General features: G+C 48.2%; 1 protein-coding gene across 1 annotated transcript in view; it reads right to left on the minus strand.

Moving 5' to 3' along the window:
* Nucleotides 1-733: 733 nt before the first annotated feature.
* PIWIL1 (piwi like RNA-mediated gene silencing 1) overlaps nt 734-21,065 on the minus strand; it is a 231,895-nt gene continuing 211,563 nt past the window's right edge. Inside the window, exons 12-14 of the mRNA XM_075323064.1 lie at nt 8,390-8,515; nt 3,232-3,379; nt 734-1,229 (exon numbers count right to left, since the gene is read on the minus strand). Coding sequence (XP_075179179.1) covers nt 1,113-1,229; nt 3,232-3,379; nt 8,390-8,515 — 391 coding nt within the window. The 3' untranslated portion in view covers nt 734-1,112. The remainder of the gene's footprint in view (nt 1,230-3,231; nt 3,380-8,389; nt 8,516-21,065) is intronic.

The raw sequence follows: 21,065 nt of genomic DNA on the forward strand, positions 1-21,065 counted from the left end.
GCGTGGGGGCGTGTCTGACTGCAACCAATCATAGGCGCCGGTGGGCGGGGGAAGCAGGGAATATGAGATGGAATAATGAGCGGCCAGCATTTTCAAAACAGAAGTCGCCACAGTGTGAACGCCGTGCAGCGCCGCGCCTGTGATCATGGATCGGTGGGTATGAAAGAGAGAGGGAGAGACCGACCGACCAACAGAGAGAGATAGAGAGAGACAAAGAGACAGAGATCGGAAGACCTGCATTCGTTATGTAAAAAAAAAAAAAAACATGCGGATCGCAACAAAAATGCAGTGCACTGCTTAGCATTTTGGTAGCGTTTTTCTACAACTCATTGATTTCAATGGGTGTAGAACGTTGCTAAAACGGACAAAAGAATTGAAATGTTGCTATTTTAAAACGTAGAAAATTTATCAATTTTTTGACAATCAAAACGCTGCGTTTAAAAAAGCATCGTGCGCACGGATTTTGCATGATTCTCATAGACTTTGCTGGGGAAGCAGAGCGCATGAATTTTGACAATGTGACGCTGGAGCTTAAAACGCTGCAGAAACGCAAAAAAAACCCCGCAACGTGCGCATGAGCCCTGAAGGTCAAAACTGGCTCCATCACTAAGGGGTTAAAGAACAAAGAAACAAAACGAAAACCCTAAATTTTTCATAAAAGAATAAAAAATAAACAAAAGAAACTATTCCAAGCAGAATATTTCAATGAATCAAACTTTATTCTTCACATAGCAATGTGCAAAAAGTAGTGTTCATCAAATGTATGCAAGGAATCCTATTATTTTGAGAACAAAATAAAACATTTTAGAGTTTTAAACATTAACATAAGACAATAACTGTTAATTTCAAACTTTTGAGAAGAAATCCTTTTAAACATCAAGTTTATGCTACTTTTCCATAGCATTCTTTAGTAATCCTAAATTAACTCAATACAAATTTCTCAGTCTAGACAATGCTTTTTTTTTTAATCTACAATAGCTAACGCCTAAAAACCTGGCTTGTTTTAGCTACAAGCAGTAGCAATTTTTTTTCAAAAACCTTTTGAGCTTGTTATGATAAATAAAAACAGAAATATCACTTTAGCTCAAAAAACAAATATAAGCTGTGTTAAGTTACAAGTAGAAGAGACGATCAGAAAGAGATAAATGTGGTTCTTTGTGTACACTCTGTCCCACCAAAAAGGCTAACTTATGGGCATACTGACAAGGCGCAGGAACTCGGATAACACCCTGAGGAAAGAAAGAAAAGAATGGACTTCAGATGTTAGAACGTTTACTACATATTATCTTACTAGAACAGGGGTGGGGAACCTTTTTTCTGTCGGGGCCCATTTGGAAATTTCTACCAACCTTCGGGGGCCGCACAAAATTATCAATGTTTAAATGACCCTGCTATATTGGGTGAAGCAATTAATTAACTGGGGGCATGGGGCTGGGGGCACAGACACCACACGCGGGGCTGGGGGCACAGACACCACACGCGGGGCTGGGGGCACAGACACCACACGCGGGGCTGGGGGCACAGACACCACACGCGGGGCTGGGGGCACAGACACCACACGCGGGGCTGGGAGCACAGACACCACACGCGGGGCTGGGGGCACAGACACCACACGCGGGGCTGGGGGCACAGACACCACACGCGGGGCTGGGGGCACAGACACCACACGCGGGGCTGGGGGCACAGACATCACTGGGGGGGAGGCACAGACATCACTGGGGGGGAGGCACAGACATCACAGGGGGGGAGGCACAGACATCACTGGGGGGGAGGCACAGACATCACTGGGGGGGAGGCACAGACATCACTGGGGGGGAGGCACAGACATCACTGGGGGGAGGCACAGACATCACTGGGGGGGAGGCACAGACATCACTGGGGGGGAGGCACAGACATCACTGGGGGGGGCTGTACACACGACTGGGGGGGGCTGCACACAGGACTGGGGGGGGCTGCACACAGGACTGGGGGGGGCTGCACACAGGACTGGGGGGGGCAGCACACAGGACTGGGGGGGCAGCACACAGGACTGGGGGGGGCAGCACACAGGACTGGGGGGGCAGCACACAAGACTGGAGGGGCAGCACACAGGACGGGGGGGGGGCAGCACACAGGACTGGGGGGGCAGCACACAAGACTGGAGGGGGCAGCACACAGGACTGGGGGTGCAGCAAACAGGACTGGGGGGGCAGCACACAGGACTGGGGGGGCAGCACACAGGACTGGGGGGGGGCAGCACACAGGACTGGGGGGGCAGCACACAGGACTGGGGGGGCAGCACACAGGACTGGGGGGGCAGCACACAGGACTGGGGGGGCAGCACACGGGACTGGGGGGGCAGCACACGGGACTGGGGGGGGCAGCACACAGGACTGGGGGGGGGCAGCACACAGGACTGGGGGGGGCAGCACACAGGACTGGGGGGGGCAGCACACAGGACTGGGGGGGGAAGCACACAGGACTGGGGGGGCAGCACACAGGACTGGGGGGGGCTGCACACAGGACTGGGGGAGGCTGCACACAGGACTGGGGGGGGTGCACACAGGACTGGGGGGTGCACACAGGACTGGGGGGTGCACACAGGACTGGGTGATGGGCTGCACATAGGATTGTGTGGGGGTGCACACAGGACATTGGGGGGCTGCACACAGGACTGGGGGAGGGGTGCACACTGGATTGGGGGGTGCAAACAGGACTACTGGGTGATGGGCTGCACACAGGACATTGGGGGGCTGCACACAGGACTAGGGGAGGGGTGCACACAGGATATTGGGGGCCACACTGCGCTGAGAGTTTCATGCAACTCTGGGGGAGAGGGTTTACAGAACTGGTGTGGGGAGGCACAAAGCATTGGGCAGGGCACATAGCAGCAGAGGGTCGGCGCTGGACTCACAGCAGCATTGCACTCACATCACCGGAGTGCAGGAGCCGGACACACTGCATCAGAAGGAGAAGGCAGGCACTGATCTCCGGAGGGCAGACACACAAGGCTGGAAGCTGAGGCTGCTGTAGACCCGCCCACAATTGGCACTGGCCAACGGGAGAACACATTGCAGCACAAACAGCAATGTGTGGATTTAAAGGGCCGGCGGCAGCAAGACCGCGGTGACAGCACCAGCACTGCCTCCCCCGGGAATCTGCCCGGGGGCCACATAAAAGGTCATGGCGGGCCGCATGCGGCCCGCGGGCCGGAGGTTCCCCACCCCTGTACTAGAATAATGATATACTCACAGGCCAGTTGTAGTAAAGATGGCACAGTTTGTATGTAAGTCTCTGCATATAATCTGGTTTCAAGGCACCAGTGTCGAACACAACATTGTAGTGAGTAGGTGAAACCGTGCCTTGTCTCACTGATTGGCTGATTATGAAGAAATCATACCTATAGAAGGAAGGCATAAAATCAATTTAAAAAGCTATTCCTTTGCATAAATTTAGACTTCAAACATTTAGGTATAACAACATAAACTTCTGATACTCCAATTTAAAAATGTACAGATCAAATAAATAAATAAAATAAAAAGAACAATTAATTACATATACGGTACTGTCTAATTTTTTTAGACAGATGTAGAAAAATGCTGCACAGTAAGAAAGCTCTGAAAAATATAAATGTTGATCAAATATTTCTATCAACCAACAAAATGCAAAGTAAATGAACAAAAGAAAAATTTAAATTAAATCAATATTAAGTGATCACTAAAACAACTTCAAAGCATCAATTCTTTCTAGGCACACTTTAAACTCAATTAATGAAGGAAGGTACTTCCAAACATTTTGGAGAACTTAGCACAGATCTACTGAAGCTGCACAAATCCTCCTATATAGTCATGTAATCTCAGCGAGACTTTATAATGTTGACATCAGAACTCAGTGGAGGCCACATCATTACATCCAGGACTCCTTGTTCTAATTGTGCTGCAGATAGTTCTTAATGATTATGTTTGGGGTCATTCTGCTGCAGAATAAATTTAAAGCCAATCAAACGCCTCCCTGATGGGATTGCTTAATGGATCTGCCTGTATTTCTCAGCCTTGAGGACACTAATAAATGGGCAACATTGAAGACATTGAAGACTGGAGACTGAAAATTTAGTGAAGCAGATAAACGACACATAATATTTACCTGCTTACTGGACTAATACTGAGTATTTTGCTAATAGAAGGCAGTTTGTTTGCCAAAAGGTTGCACATTGGTACAATAATGCGTGTCAGCAGGCAACAGTGAAGCCTGGTGGAGGTTCCTTACAAGTTTGGGGCAGCATTTCACCAAATGGAGTTGGGGATGTGGTTAAGAGTAAAGGGGTTGTTCGGTTTAGTATATCAAGGCTGCAGTCACCCAATAGTCAGGTTCTGGCTGGGAACTGTGGTCACATGACTACCGTTCCTGGTTCAGAAACTGGTGAATCCTTCACAGCACACAGTGCATGAGCTGGCAGGAACTAACAATCTACAGTCACACAGAGAGACTGCAGACTTTTCATTCTAGACTGGATAACTCTGTTAATAGTGTCCTTGTTACTAAAAATACAGGCAGGTATTTATCCATCAAACATCATTGAGGCATCTTAAAGGCTCCAAATTTGTTCAACAGCAGGACAACCTCAAACATAAGCCAATGCCGTTAAGAACTATCTTTAGTGAAAAAAAGAACAAGGAGTCCTGTAAGTAATTTATATGCCAGGACAGAGCTCTGATCTCATAATCGAGTCTGTTTGTGATTAAAGGGAACCTGTCAGGTCCAATGTGCACCTAGAACCATGAGCAGTTCTGTGTGCATATTGCTAATCTCTGCCTAACCACCTCTATATACACTACTAGCATAGATAAAGGGATTTTTAGAAAGAGTATTTGTAAAGATCTTTTATTGTATGCTAATGAGCATAGGGACAAGTCCCAAGGGCCTTGCTTCCCTTGTTAGTTGGCGCCATTAGCATGCTAATGAATTCGCAGCATCAGAGGATAATCTCACTCACCTTTCCGCAGCCATTGCTGTCCGACGCTGGATTTCAGATCATTTGCACTGAGCCGAAATCCAGCGTCGGGTGGCGATGGCTGTGGAGGAGTGAGATCATCCTCTGACGCTGCGCATTCATTAGCATGATAGTACGCCCACAGGCACATGCTAATGGGGCTGACAAGCAAGGGAAGCAACGCCCTCAGGATTAGTTCCCGTGCTCATTTGCATATAATAAAAGATTTTTGGAAATACTTTTTCTAAAGATCTCTTTATCTATGCTACCAGATGCAGGGACGGTTAGGCAGGGATTTGCAATATGCACCCAGAACTGCTCGTGGTTCTGGGTGCATATTGCACCTGACAGGTTCCCTTTAAATAAAGACACAGAAGGATTTGTGCAAAGCCTAAAAAAGATCTGTACTTAAGTATCCAAGTACCTAGAAGGATTGATGCTGTTTTGAATACAAACGGTGATCATTCTAAATATACAATCTCATTTAGATTTCTATTTAACGCATTCACTTTGCATTTGGCTAACTGATGAAAATAAATAATTAGAACTTGTATTTTTGGAAAGCATTCTACATGTTGCAGTAGTTTTACCAAACCTGCTGCACATTATGTGTACAACATAGTGTGGAGAGAAATTAAAAAAAAAAAAGGTTAAAGGGAACCTGTCAGGTGCAATATGCACCCAGAACCACGAGCAGTTCTGGGTGTATATTGCTAATCCCTGCCTACCCGTCCATGCATCTGGTAGCATAGATAAAGAGATCTTTAGAAAATGTAAGAGGGTGTTATATCCCGACTAGCCGTCCTCTTAATATGGTAGCACATCATTAACATTCTAATCCAATGCAGCATCACCAGCGGTTTCGCGCGTACCTGTGTTTGCTGTGACCTCGCTTCTGAATGCCGGGCACGTCCGGTCATGCGCAGTATGAAGCCGGGTGTACATGTCCTGGCTTCAGAGAGGTCTACTGCGCATGACTGGAAGTGCCGGGGCATTCAGAAGCGTGGTCACAGCGAACGCTGGTGATGCTCATTGAATAGCATGTTAGTACGTCCCTGTGGGTGTGCTACCATGCTAAGTGGGCGGCTAGTCGGGGGATATAACGCCCTTGGGACTAGTCCCTGCGCTCATTAGCATATGATAAAAGATCTTTAGAAATACTTTTTCTAAAGATGCTACTATACCCTAGAACTGCTAGACAGGGATTAGCAATATGCACCAAGAACTGCTCGTGGTTCAAGGTGCAGCATATTGCACCTAACAGGTTCGCTTTAATAAAAATATATACAAATCAACAAATAAACTCTTCTCAGAGACAGTTTTTTCATACATTTTTTTACTTTTATCTTGGAAAATGTAATCTATAATTAGAGATGAGTAGACCCATGGATTTCGGGCTTCACGGGTTTGGCCAGACTTTAGTTAAACGTTTGGTTTGGTACCTGAACTTGACCCTGGACCCCATATAAGTCGATGGGGACCCGAACTTTGGTGCTGTAAGATAAATCGGGCATTTCTGAAAGCAGTGATACCAAATATGTGTATTTTTAACGGTTTTATTTTCAATGGGGCGAATGGGGGTTGAGTTGAACTTATAGGGGTTTTTTTTCATATTTTTGAAAACTTTTTTTTCTTCATTTTACTTGTCCCTTAGGCTATGTGTGCACACTGCATCTTTGGGGGCAACTACAATTTTGGAGTTTATGTCGAACAACTCCTTTAACACAGAAACAGCGCCTGCTGTCACCTGGACGCGCACCCTGTCCAGATCACAGCAGAGGGAGGAGATCACCGTCATCTTTGTGGAGCTCACAGCGTATGCTGTGTGCTCCACACCTGCTGGGATAGATTGGGTGAGTACCGGTGCCGGGCAGCGGTGATTACACCGAAACTGATCCTGGCGTGCTGCTCCCCACTCTGCCGCTCCCCCCCCCACCTCCCACACAGCCAGTCTCTTGAAGAGGCTGAGGTGTTGTGACAATTACAGCCGTGGTGCTTAGCTGCATTGAAGGAGATTGATGCATTTTCCATATTGTGTCTATTTTTCCCCTGTCTTTCTCCCTTCCCTTGTATTATTTTAGTGGTGAAGCTGGTGCTCTTTCTTGCTGGCCTTCTCACTAGCCAAACTGAGCTCATGACAAGCCAGGGCTTAGGCACTTGATCGGTGATTAGGGGAAGGACTCGTCTATATAGGGTCATTAGGGAGTGCAGGGAAGAACCTCCAGGGAGTGCAGTAGGTGACCCTGCTCCTCTCTAGCGCCAGGGTCCATTGTTGTATCGAGTTCTCAGTATACCCTATGTGTTGTAGCGTTTGCTGGGGTGTACCCTTCTACCTGGCAGAACCCTAGTAGTTACTGCGTGACACATATGGGGTATTGGTGTACTCAGGAGAAAGTATATAACAAATTTTACCCTTCATTTTCTCCAATTACTCCGTTTTAAAATAAAAAACTTGGGGCAAAGCAACGATTTATTGGGAAAAAAATGATAACTTTACATTTACTAAATGTTATATAATTCATTGAATTGCCTAAGGGTTAAAAATATCACTTTGTACTCATGTAGTTTCCAAAAAAGGGTAACTTATGTGGGTTTTGTCATTTTAGCATGTCAGGGTCTCTTCAAATGTGAAACATATTTTTTTTTTTCTTCATTTTCACGGCTCAATGTTGTTATAACGCTCTGTGAGGCACCTGTGGGTTTCAAGGTGCTCATCACACATCTATATAAATTCAATGAGGAGCATAATTTTCAAAATGAGGTCTTTTGTGGGACGTTCACATCAAGGGCTCTGCAAGCGCTCCAATAGTCAAATGGCGCTCCTCTTCCGAGCCCTGGCGGGCACTCAAACAGTAGTTTTCCACCACAAATGGAGTACAGTATATCTCTGTACTGAACAGAAATTCCATAGGAAATTTTATGGTCCATTTTCTCCTGCTACCCTTGTGAAAATTAACAACATTGGGGCTGAATTTGTAGGAAAAATTAAATTCTTCATTTTTTCCTTCCACATTACTTCAATACCTTTTAAATACCTAAAGGGTTAATTAACTTCTTAAATGTGATTTTGAGCAGTTTGAGGGATGCAGTTTTAAAAATAGTGTTACTAGGTATTTTCTGTCACATAGGCCCCTCAAAGACACTTAAAAAATTATGTTTCAAAAATGATCCTTATGTAGAGTTTACATGTGGTAAAGGTTATGTGATTAACTATGTGATTTAAGACATAAAAGTGGGAAAATTTTCGATATTTTCATAAACCCTAATTAACCACTAACACGAGTACAATGTATAATGAAGCACTCCAGTTATCATCAGAATTGTAAAATTTGGCCTGGTCAAGAAGGTGAAAACAGGCTTGGAGGTGAAGGAACTAAATAAAGGAAAATATAAAACAGCGCATAAAAAAACAAGCCATACCATTCAGGTCGGGTTACTTCTACATCAACAATGGTTCCAGGAGGTGGATTCTGAAGTCTTCCACCCATACGAGCAAAAAATCTTGCGCTAATCCTCTTCTTCACGATAACAACCGATAGCTTGGGACTAACAAAAATTAAATAGCACATATAGGTGAATTTTTCCACCATTATTATAAATAAACTATTATTTCAATAGCCACAGTAGTAATATTATGCAATTAGCAGAATACTAATAATTTTATGTAAATATACAATTTTTTTTTTGTTCCGAAACACTTTTTTTTTTTATTACTTATTGAATTTTGAAAACCTAAACAGTTATTTAATGAAGTCAAACAGAAAACGACTTTAAACTATTGCTCTGGATTAATGGGTTTTACAATATTCCGACCACGCAGCAATTTGTTGAAAATCAACATTTAGACCAGTCAGTATGCTCATTAAAGGGGTTGTGCTCCAAAACAGTTATAAATGTTTTCGGGAAATACAGTGAATAACTTGAACAAAAAATTACTTTTTATATGATTTATTGTTCACGTGTAACCCCATCACATCACACTGAACAGCAAAGATTCTGTGAGGGATTCAAATTAGGCCCATGTGACACCAGCTGCCTTTTTTTTTCATTGGCTCAACTGTCGCAAAACTACAGTAGTCTCCGGCCCCCCTGCAGTGTTGAAATAGTCCCTTACTACATTTCAGCTTCACGGGAATTGCTCTGTACTAATGGAACACTTGTTCTCATTTTCCTCAGGCCCCTTTCACACATCAGTTTTTTGCCATCAGTCAGAATCCGTCGAATTTTAAAAAAAAAATGATCAGTTTTTTTCTCATCGACTTGTATTAGCGACGGATGCCCTCACGTTTCATCCGTCGTTACGACAGATCCGTTGAAAAATGTTTGTCCGTCAGATGGAGACTACAGCCAAAGTAACGGTTTTTGTGTACGTCGCCGTCCGTTATTTAGTAGAATGAAAGCCTATGGGCACATGATCCGTCAAATGACGGAATCCGGCGACGGATTCCGTTTTTTTTAACTGAGCATGCTCCAATTTATTTAGCCCGCAACTAGTCGGATCCGTCGAAAAACGGATCCGTCGCATCAGTTTAGCCACAATCTGCTACAAATCTGTCGAGAAAATGGATTGTGACTGTTAGCAAAAAACTGATGTGTGAAAGGGGCCTTACTCACAAAACACTCTAAGGCCGGCTTCTCACTTGCGTTTTTCTCGTGGTAGTGCAATGCGAGAAATTCTCACATTGCACTCGCACACATGTCAATGAGGCAGTTCCCATCTGCTATTTTTTTCTCAGTCCAAATTGGACTGAGAAAAAAATCGCAGCATGCTGCATTTTGGAGAGTTTCTCGCGCGAGTCTCTCCAATGCAACTCTATGGGAGCGGGTAAAAAAAAAAAAAACCGATGTCACACGGACCGGCACTCACACCATCCTAGTGACATTCGTTTTTCTAAATACATTTATCGCATGTTTCACAAAGCACTGGAAATGAGTGAGGTCTCACAATGTCGGTCAATCTCTACCTCTGTCAGTCGGTCTCTCCCTCTCGGTCTCTATTCTTTCTCTGTCTGTCGGTCAGTCTCTCTCTGTCGGTCTCTCTCTCTCTCTGTCCATGTCGGTCTATTCCTTTCCCCCCCTCTCTCATACTCACCGATCCCCGATCACCAGCGCGGCGCTGCACGGCGTTCACACTGCTCCGGCGGCTTCTCCTCTTTTGAAAAAGCCGGCCGCTCATTATTCAATCTTGTATTCCCTGCTTTACCCGCCCACCGGCGCCTATGATTGGTTGCAGTCAGACACGCCCCATAATGAGTGACAGCTGTCACTGCAACCAATCACAGCTGCCGATGGGCGTGTCTATAATATGCAGTAAAATAAATAATTAAAAAAAAATGGCGTGCGGTTCCCCCCAATTTTAATACCAGCCAGGGTAAAGCCACACGGCTGAAGGCTAGTATTGTCAGGATGGGGAGCCCCACGTTATGGGGAGCCAACCACCCTAACAATATCAGCCAGCAGCTGCCCGGAATAGCCGCATCCATTAGATGCGACAGTCCCGGGACTGTACCCGGCCATCCCGACTTGCCCTGGTGCGGTGGCAATCGAGGCAATAAGGAGTTAATGGCAGCAGCCCATAGCTGCCACTAAGTCCTAGATTAATCATGGCAGACGTCTCCCCAAGATACCTTCCATGATTAACCTGTAAGGTTAAGAAAATGAAGACATACACCAAAAAATCCTTTATTTGAAATAAATAACAAAAAAAACCAACCCTCTTTCACCACTTTCTCCACAAAGGTCCCTCGACGCTGTCAGCTCTGCTACATTGGAAGGTGACAGAGAGCAGTCACAGACCACGACCGCTCTCTGTGAGCTCCCAGCAGCGACTGAAGTGAGTAGCGCTATCAGTGATGACGTCACTGAGGTTACCCGCGGCCACAGATCTCAGCAGGATGACTTCTACTGTGGCCGCAGGTAACCTCAGTGACGGCACCGCTGATCGCGCGGCTCACTGCGGTCACTTAGGGGATTTGCGGTCACCGGTGATATCTTCACCGGTGACCGAAAATCAGGGGCCATGCCACACAGACAGAGCCGCAGGATGACAATGAAGTCGGGTGAAGTTCATCCGACTTCATTCTGATCGTGCGGCTCTGTCTGTGTCTGCTGTCAACGGCCATTCAGCTCTGCTACATGGCTGTCTGTGTCTGCTGTCAGCGGCCATGTAGCATAGCTGAATGGCAGATGACATAGTAAAAACGGATCCCATACGCATCAAACACGCATTGCACACGCACTGCAATCATGAGAAAAATCCCAGGATCACAGTGCATTGAACACTGATCATAAAGTGAAGTGAAATCGTCCGACTTTTTATCATGCAACTCGGACCGATTTTACACGCATAAGTGTGTTTTTAGCCTAAAGGTCACGAGCACACACGCACACACACTCTCTAGGATCTCCCGAGAATAGAATTTGAAAATTTGCCAGGATAATTAATTCACATCAAAGCAAGAGACTGATGGGAGAAGAGACGGGTAGCCAGGTACCAATAGAAAAAGGTGGTCGCCAGCAGAGGAATAATGAGGAGACAAACTGGGAGTTGTGGAGCTGTGTATAAAACGTTTGGGAGTGTGGCATTTATGAAAGGAGAGACTGTGGCCTGTTTTAGTAAAGCAATCATGTGCTGCTATGTCTGCTGAACCACTTAATATGTAGACCGGAGTAGTTTGGGGGAGTTTGTCTTGTGTACCTACGCAGCATAGGCTGCGACAGAGATGAAAAGCTGTTTATATCTGCCACAGCCCATGCTGAGTGCAGGCACACCAGACAAACTATATGCAACAGTTCAGAAGATAAAGCAGAACTATTTTGTCTTCTCAGTAGCACCCTATGGTGAGGGCAGGCATATAAAACTCCTGACTACTAAATTCTACATATGCAGCTAGTGCTGGCCAAAAGTATTGGCACCCCTGCAATTCTGTCAGATAATACTCAAAAAATGTCATAACGCTAAATTGGATATAATTCCTCACCAAACATAAAAAAAGCGGGTGGACAAAAGTATTGGCACTGTTTGAAAAATCATGTGATGCTTCTCTAACTTGTGTAATTAACAGCACCTGATACTTACCTGTGGCACCTAACAGGTGTTGGCAAAAACTAAATCACACTTGCAGCCAGTTTACATGGATTAAAGTTGACTCAACCTCTGTCCTGTGTCCTTGTGTATACCACATTGAGCATGGAGAAAAGAAAGAAGACCAAAGAACGGTCTGAGGACTTGAGAATCCAAATTGTGAGGAAGCATGAGCAATCTTAAGGCTACAAGTCCATCTCCAAAGACCTGAAAGTTCCTGTGTCTACGGTACGCAGTGTCATCAAGAAGTTTAAAGCCCATGGCACTGTGGCTAACCTCCCTAGATGTGGAAGGAAAAGAAAAATTGACGACAGATTTCAACGCAGGATTGTGCGGATGGTGGATAAAGAACCTCGACTAACATCCAAACAAGTTCAAGCTGCCCTGCAGTCCGAGGGTACAACAGTGTCAACCTGTACTATCCGTCGGCGTCTGAATGAAAAGGGACTGTATAGCAGGATACCCAGGAAGACCCCACTTCTTACCCCGAGACTTAAAAAAGCCAGGCTGGAGTTTGCCAAAACGTACCTGAGAAAGCCTAAAACGTTTTGGAAGAATGTTCTCTGGTCAGATGAGACAAAAGTAGAGCTTTTTGGGAAAAGCCATCAACATAGAGTTTACAGGAAAAAAAAAAAGAGGCATTCAAAGAAAAGAACACGGTCCCTACAGTCATGGCGGAAGTTCCCTGATGTTTTGAGGTTGCTTTGCTGCCTCTGGCATTGGACTGCTTGACCGTGTGCATGGCATTATGAAGTCTGAAGATTGCCAACAAATTTTGCAGCATAATGTAGGGCTTAGTGTGAAAAGCTGGGTCTTCCTCAGGGGTCATGGGTCTTCCAGCAGGACAATGACCCAAACACACACTTCAAAAAGCACTAGAAAATGGTTTGATAGAAATCACTGGAGACTACTAAAGTGGCCAGCAATGAGTCTAGATCTGAATCCCATAGAACACCTGTGGAGAGATCTCAAAATGGCAGTTTGGAGAAGGCACCCTTCAAATCTCAGGGACCTGGAGCAGTTTACCAAAGAAGAATGGTCTAAAATTCCAGGAGAGCATTGTAAGAAACTCATTGATGTTCACCGGAAGCGGTTGTTCGCAGTTATTTTGGCTAAAGGTTGTGCAACCAAGTATTAGGCTAAAGGCTACTTTACACGCTGCGATATCGGTCCCGATATCGCTAGCGTGGGTACCCGCCCCCATCTGTTGTGCGACACGGGCAAATCGCTGCCCGTGCCGCACAACATCGTGCAGACCCGTCACACATACTTACCTGCCCGGCGACGTCGCTGTGACCGGCGAACCGCCTCCTTTCTAAGGGGGCGGTCCGTGCGGCGTCACAGCGACGTCACTGAGCGGCCGCCCAATAGCAGCGGAGGGGCGGAGCTGAGCGGGACGTAACATCCCGCCCACCTCCTTCCTTCCGCATAGCGGCCGGGAGGCAGGTAAGGAGAGCTTCCTCGTTCCTGCGGCGTCACACGGAGCGATGTGTGCTGCCGCAGGAACGAGGAACAACCTCGTTACTGCTGCAGTAACGATTTTTGAGAATGGACCCCCATGTCACCGATGAGCGATTTTGCACGTTTTTGCAACGATGCAAAATCGCTCATCGGTGTCACACGCAACGGCATCGCTAATGCGGCCGGATGTGCGTCACCAATTCCGTGACCCCAACGAGTTCGCGGTAGCGTGTAAAGCCCCCTTAACGACCTTTGACGTACTGGTTACGTCACGGTGACATGGTGCTAAACGACCCATGACGTACCCAGTACGTCATGGCGAAATCGCAGTCCTGGAGCCCCAGGGAGTCCAATTTCTTTGATTAAACGTTAGATTCGGGAAGGAGGGGACCTCTGCCTGACCTCAGGAGGGGTGGTGCCTCCTCCCCGAACCTACAGAGGCTGTGATTGGCTGACAAACGCCGCTCAGTTAATTACAGTCACTGTAATGTTCCAGCCATTGAAAATGGCTGGAACATTTAAATCCAGCCCTGATCAGTGCTGCTGTAGCACTGGCCATTGGCTGGAGCTGGGTGATCGGTGCTTCACCTGCCCCCAGCTCTGATTGGAGAGACCGGTCTTGTGACCGCTCTCTCCAATCAATGTGGATCTGCGGCCTGTGACCGTCCCTGGAAGCCGAGGAGAGCGGTCTCTGCGGGTGCCCATCGGTAAGTTGCCGCCCACCCCCTGTCCCCCGATCGCCCGCCCCTGTCCCCCCCTGTCCCCGATCGCCCTGCCAGCCCCGCCGCTGTCTCCGATCGCCCCGCCCGCCCCCCGCCCCCGATCGCACGCCCCTGTCCCCCCCCTGTCCCCGATCGCCCTGCCAGCCCCGCCGCTGTCTCCGATCGCCCCGCCCGCCCCCGCCGCTGTCTCCGATCGCCCCGCCCGCCACCCGCCGCTCTCAGATTGCCCCGCCCGCCACCGCCAGCCCCGCCGCGGCTCCCGATCCACCGCTGTCCCCGCCGCCACGCTCGCCACTGTCCCCGCCGCCACGCTCGCCACTGTCCCCGCCGCCGCTCCGGATCCACCGCTGTCCCCGTCGCCACTGTCCCCACCGCCGCTCCGGATCCACCGCTGTCCCCGCCGCCACTGTCCCCACCGCTGCTCCGGATCCACCGCTGTCCCCGTCGCCACGCTCGCCACCGCTCCGGATCCACCTCTGTCCCCGTCGCCACTGTCCCCGCCGCTGCTCCGGATCCACCACTGTCCCCGCCGCCACTGTCCCCGCCGCCGCTCCGGATCCACCGCTGTCCCCGTCGCCACGCTCACCACTGTCCCCGCCGCTGCTCCGGATCCACCGCTGTCCCCGCCGCCACGCTCGCCAATGTCCCCGCCGCACCCACCTTTTTCAGCCGCTGATGCCCCCGAATCGGCCCCCACTGTTCCCGATCGGCGGCCGCCGCCTCCTTCATCGGCTGCCCCTTCTCCATCGCCACTACACCTCCTATCCCTCCATGTGCTTGCAAGCCACCCTCCCCCCACATGTGGGGGGAGGGTGGCTTGCAGCACATGTTGGGGGAGGGTGGCTTGCAGCACATGTGGGGGCGGGTGGCTTGCAGCACATGTGGGGGGGAGGGTGGCTTGCAGCACATGTGGGGGGAGGGTGGCTTGCAGCACATGTGGGGGGAGGGTGGCTTGCAGCACGTGGGGGGAGGCTGGCTTGCAGCACATGTGCTGCAAGCCACCCTCCCCCCATATGTGCTGCAAGCCACCCTCCCCCCGCATGTACTGCTGCAAGCCACCCTCCCCCCACATGTGCTGCAAGCCACCCTCCCCCCGGGGCCCCCCCTCCTCCATGTGCCATCTCTCTCTCCCATCAGACTCTGCCCCCCTCCCCGATCTGCTGCCTGCTCTCTCCCATCCTCTTCATCTACTGCCCCCTCTCACCCTCCTCAATCTGTTGCCTCCTTCATCTGCTGCCTCTTCTGTCTGCTGTGATCCTGCTGCCTAGATCCATCCTGTAAGGTAGGTATCCTCATCTCACCTCCCTCCCCCCCCATCCTCTGCCGCTCCTCCATCCGCTGCGCCATTTCCCATCTTCCATCCGCTGCGCCCTTTCCCATCCTCTGCCGCTCCACCATCCGCTGCGCCATTTCCCATCCTCTGCCGCTCCTCCATCCGCTGCGCCATTTCCCATCATCCATCCACTGCGCCCTTTCCCATCCTCTGCCGCTCCTCCATCCGCTGCGCACTTTCCCATCTTCCATCCGCTGCACCCTTTCTCATCTGCCGCCCCGCCCTCTCGCATCGCATTATCCAGCGCAGTTGCTCGCTTCCAGACTGGAGTGGATGATGCGATGCGAGACTCGTGCATTGCTCTCACGTTTGGCACTGGTCTTAGTGGCAGGTGCTCTTTTTTTTTATTCATTTTTTTTTTTTACTGATGTCTGTATTTTTTATTTCGCCAAACTATTTTTTTTTTATGGGGGGGGGGGGTCTAGTTTCCAAAATGGGATCACATGTGGGGGAGCTCCATTCTTTAGGCACCTCAGGGGGTCTCCAAATGAAACATGGCGTCTGCTAATAATTTCAATCAATTTTACTGTGAAATGGCGCTCCTTCTCTTCTGAGCCATGCTGTACGCCCAAACAATTGATTTCCACCACATATGAGGTATCTGTGTACTCAGGAGAAATTTCACAATACATTTTATGGTGCATTTTTTCCTCATACCCTTGTGGAAAAAAAAGCTACCTGTTTGAAAAAACAATTTTGTGGTAAAAAAAAAGAATAAAATATTTTCACGGCTGAACATTACAAACGTTTGTGAAGCCTCCAGGGGTTCAAAGTGCTCACTAAACAGCTAGATAAATTCCATGAGGGATCTAGTTTCCAAAATGGGGTCAATTGTGGGGGAGCTCCATTGTTTAGGCACTTCAGGGGGGTCTCCAAACGCAACATGGCGTCCGCTAATAATTCCAACCAATTTTGCTGTGAAATGGCGCTCCTTGCCTTCCGCGTCCTGCCGTATGCCCAAACATTTCATTTCCACCACATATGGGGTATCTGCGTACTCAGGAGAAAATGCACAATACATTTTATGGTGCATTTTTTCCTGATACCCTTGTGATAAAAAAAGCTACCTGGTTGAAGTAACAGTTTTGTGGTAAAAAAAAATTTTTTTTCTTTTCACGGCTCAACGTTATAAACTTCTGTGAAGCCCCCAGGGGTTCAAAGTGCACATCAAACATCTAGAAAAAATAGTTGAGGGCTCTAGTTTCCAAAATGGGGTCACTTATGGGGGAGCTCCATTGTTTAGGCACCTCAGGGAGTCTTCAAACCCGTCATGGCGTCCGCTAATGAGTGCAGCTAATCTTACACTCAAAAATTCAAATGGCGCTCCTTGCCTTCCGCGTCCTGCCGTGTGCCCAAACATTTGATTTCCACCACATATGGGGTATCTGCGTACTCAGGAGAAAATGCACGATACATTTTATGATGCATTTTTCCTGATACCCTTGTGAAAATACTATTTTTTATGGCTAAAGTAACATTTTTGTGTTAAAAAAGTAACATTTTCATTTTTTCGTCTACATTGCTTTGGTTGCTGTGAAGCTCCTAAAGGGTTAATAAACTTCTTGGATGTGGTTTTGAGCAGAGTGAGGGGTACAGATTTTAGAATGGGGTCCCTTTTGGGTATTTTCTGTCGCCTAGGTTTCTCAAATCACTCTAAATGTGATGTGGTACCTAAAAATTATTTTTTTGTAAATTTTGTTGGAAAAATGAGAAATTGCTGATGAACTTTGACCCCTTCTAACTTCCTAACGGAAATTTTTTTTTTTTCAAAAATTGCGCTGGTGTAAAGCAGACAAGTGGGAAATGTTATTTAGTAACTATTTTGTGTGACATATCTTTTAGATTTATGGGCATAAAATTTCAAATTTTGAAAATTGCAAAATTTTCGCCAAATTTCCGAAATTTTCACAAATAAACGCAAAACATATCGGCCTAAATTTACCACTGACATGAAGTACAATATGTCACGAAAAAACAATCTCAGAATCGCCAGGATCCGTTGAAGTGTTCCAGAGTTATAACCTGTCAAAGTCACACTGGTCAAAATTGCAAAAAATGGCCGGGTCTTTAAGGTGAAAACAGGCTGGGGGCTGAAGGGGTTAAGGGTGCCAATACTTTTGTCTGGCCCATTTTTGGAGTTTTGTGTGAAATGATCAATGATTTGATTTTTGTTTCATTCTCTTTTGTGTTTTTTCATTGCAAGCAAAATAAATGAAGATAATAAGACCAAAGAATTTGTGATTGCAATCATTTTCAAGAAGAAACTGAGTATTATCTGACAGAATTGAAGGGGTGCCAATACTTTTGGCCAGCACTGTACCTGAGAAGACAAAACAGCTGTGCTTTATCTTCTGAACTGCATATGTAGACCGCAGCAGGGGCTACATAGAACTCATACCACCCCTCACCCCCCCCCAAAAAACAAAAACTTAATCAACAGCTGCTCTTAAAGCCAGGCATGTATGTATTAGGCTAGGTTCACATGTCCGTCAATTTGTATCAGTCACAATCCGTGGCTCTGGTAAACAACGGAATCCGTTTGGCAGATTCCGTTGTTCCCATATACTTGTATGAGCGGCGGATTGTGACTGATGACGCTGCGTTGCATCCTCTGCCCGACTGATCAGTCATGGAACGACTGACCGTCGGGCAGCAAGTGACCCGCCCACCCCAGGGCCTTAGGTGACTCGGTGTCGGGCCGGACTAGTCCAGGGTAGTCAGCGGTGGCGGGGCCCGATTCCGTGGCCCTGGTGGGGTCAGTTAAAGTGGCGGTATTGATGGGGGAGATGGTGATGTTAAAGTTGATAATATATATTCGTGACGCCACCTGTGGTATATTGCAGCTTTAGGGCCGCAGCTGCTGGAAGGGACCTCCGGGGCTGATATTATGGCAGCAGCTGAGGTGTTTCTTGCTCTCCACAGGTAGCGCAGATACCCCGGGGCAACCTTTGGTGCTTGTTCAAGTCTATGGGGTTGGTGTGCGGTGCAAAATGAATCAGACAACACAGGGCTTGCAGTTCAGATGGTTTACTCACTGTTCAGTTCAATTCGGCCGCGGACCGGTTGCCCACGGTGTGCCAGGATCCACTGTCAGGTGCCTCCGCCGATCCCGGGTAGTTCAGAGGTCGATACCGGTGCACCCCTCTTGTGTTTCTTTCCCTGACTGTCTTCTCAGCCTTGACTCTATTAGATGAACTGGTCTTGACCACCACCACAGGGCATGACCAAGGGGCTTGACTCACTGGTTTCTTGCCCTCTTCCCAGGGGAACTGTGGCAGGTTGTGGCCCTGGGCGCTTGCAGCCACCCCGGGCCTTCGGTGTTACTTTATGAGGAAATGTCTTTCTTCCCTCTGTCTGGGGACTGTCCCCGAATGCAGCCAGATCCCTCCACCCGATCTTCCTGTGGAACAGGCCACGAGCCAAAATGCCCTTCCGTGGCCCTGGAATCCTCTCTCTCTCGAGGTGTCACCTGGGCCTAACTAGACCCCAGTATCTCCACCAGGAACTTCGTTCTGTCACTTTCTCTTCTTCACTCTCTGCTTTTGACTGACTAGAGCTTGACTCCACTTCACTTCTCTCACTACTGCTAGACTAAACTTGAACTTCCTGGTTCCCTTATCTACTCACACTTTCTGACTCCTCCCACACACCCACTGGCTAGGCCCCACCCACACTATTGGGAACCAGAAATGGGACTTACGGCTCCATGAGTACATCTATGGGGGTTGCTGCTACTATCCCTGACCCAGTGTATGCCTACCAATTGGTGTGTGCAAGTTTTAGTCTATGGACCGGTATGTGACCCCATTCTTACCAAGGATGGGATATCACACCTCTGGCTGAGGTGCAATATCTCTGTGGCGACGGAAGCCTCAGGGGCGCCACACAGGAACCCAGCATGTAGCTTTTTTTTTGAGCAGCGGAATCCTTTTGATTTCGCTGCGCATGCGCTCTCTCGGTGGCTGAACGATCAGCTGATCGCCCAGCTGACGGCTTCTGTGAGCAATCAGCTGATCACCCGGCGGCCGGCTGCTGTGAGCGATCAGGTTATCACCTGGCTAATGAGAGCGATCAGCTGATCGCCCGACAGGCCGCCTTCTGTGAGCGATCAGCTGATCACCCGGTGGTCGGCTGCTGTGAGCGATCAGCTGATCAACAGGCGGCCGGCTACTGTGAGCGATCAGCTGATCACCCGGCGGACGCCTGCTGTGAGCGATCAGCTGTTCACCGGGCGGCCGGCTAATGAGAGCGGTCAGCTGATTGCTCTCATTAGCCGGCCGCCGGGAGATCATCTATTCGCTCTCAAAAGCCGGCGGCCGGCTAATGAGAGCGATCAGCTGATTGCTCTCTCTCACGTTTTACAACGGAGTCCGACAATGAATTCTTATTCTTGTCATCCGCTGTACAACGCATCAGTCACAAGCGTCAAGCAACGCATGTGACTGATGAAAAACAATGGAAATGTGAACCTAGCCTTAGTGAGAGGCCAAACATCATTCAAGAAAGATTGTCCTGAAATAGAGGTTCCATCGTGCCCTGATACAAGGCATCTCCTTACCTGCGTCCACCGGCAATGCGGAAGGAAGGAGGTGGGCGGGATCTTCCACCCGCTCATCTCCGCCCCTCCGCTTCTATTGGTCGGCTGCCGTGTGACGTCGCTGTGACACCGCACGAACCGCCCCCTTAGAAAGGAGGCGGTTCGCCGGCTAGAACGACGTCGCAGGGAAGGTAAGTGCGTGTGACGTGGCCTAGCGATGTTGTACGACACGAGCAGCGATTTGCCCGTGTCGCACAACCAACGGGGGCGGGTATCAATATTGATATCGCAGCGTGTAAAGTACCCTTTACAAAATATCCAACATTTATCAACTTAAAAAAAACCTTTATTTTGCCCAAAATGTTATGATCATAATTGGAGAACAACAATTACTGTAGCACAGAGAAAGATATGTAAATTTTCTGAAGGCAACAACAGTCATCAACGGAAATGTGCAGGATTTTGCTTTGAATGACTTCAGCACATCTGCGGCCACAGGACATCACTAGTCTCTCACACTGCTTTGGTGTGATTTTGGTTCACTCTCCTTTCAGTCTCTTACACAGTTGTTTGACTGTTGTGGGTGGCTTATCCCTAAATTTGTCACCAAGGATTTTTCAGAGGTTTTCTATTGTGTTTAGATTAGGACTCTGGGCTGGGCATTTCATTGTTTCAATGTTTTCTGTTTCAAGGAACTGCTTTGTTCATTTTGCTGTGTGACAGGGGGCATAGTACTGCATGACAATTGCTGGCTGATTGAGTGATGAACACAAGTAAGGGAACCACGTGTTGTTGAAGAAGGTTCTGATACACACTTGTTGCATTCACTTTGCCATATAGCTGTATGAGAGGTCCAGCTCCTGCTGCAGAAAACATTCTTCAAACCATGACACTTCCTCCACCACCTTTCACTGACTCCTTAACACACTTTGGGTTCAGTCTTTCCCCAGTTTGTCGAC

This window comes from Anomaloglossus baeobatrachus, chromosome 1, assembly GCF_048569485.1.
Source record: "Anomaloglossus baeobatrachus isolate aAnoBae1 chromosome 1, aAnoBae1.hap1, whole genome shotgun sequence".
NCBI lineage: Eukaryota > Metazoa > Chordata > Amphibia > Anura > Aromobatidae > Anomaloglossus > Anomaloglossus baeobatrachus.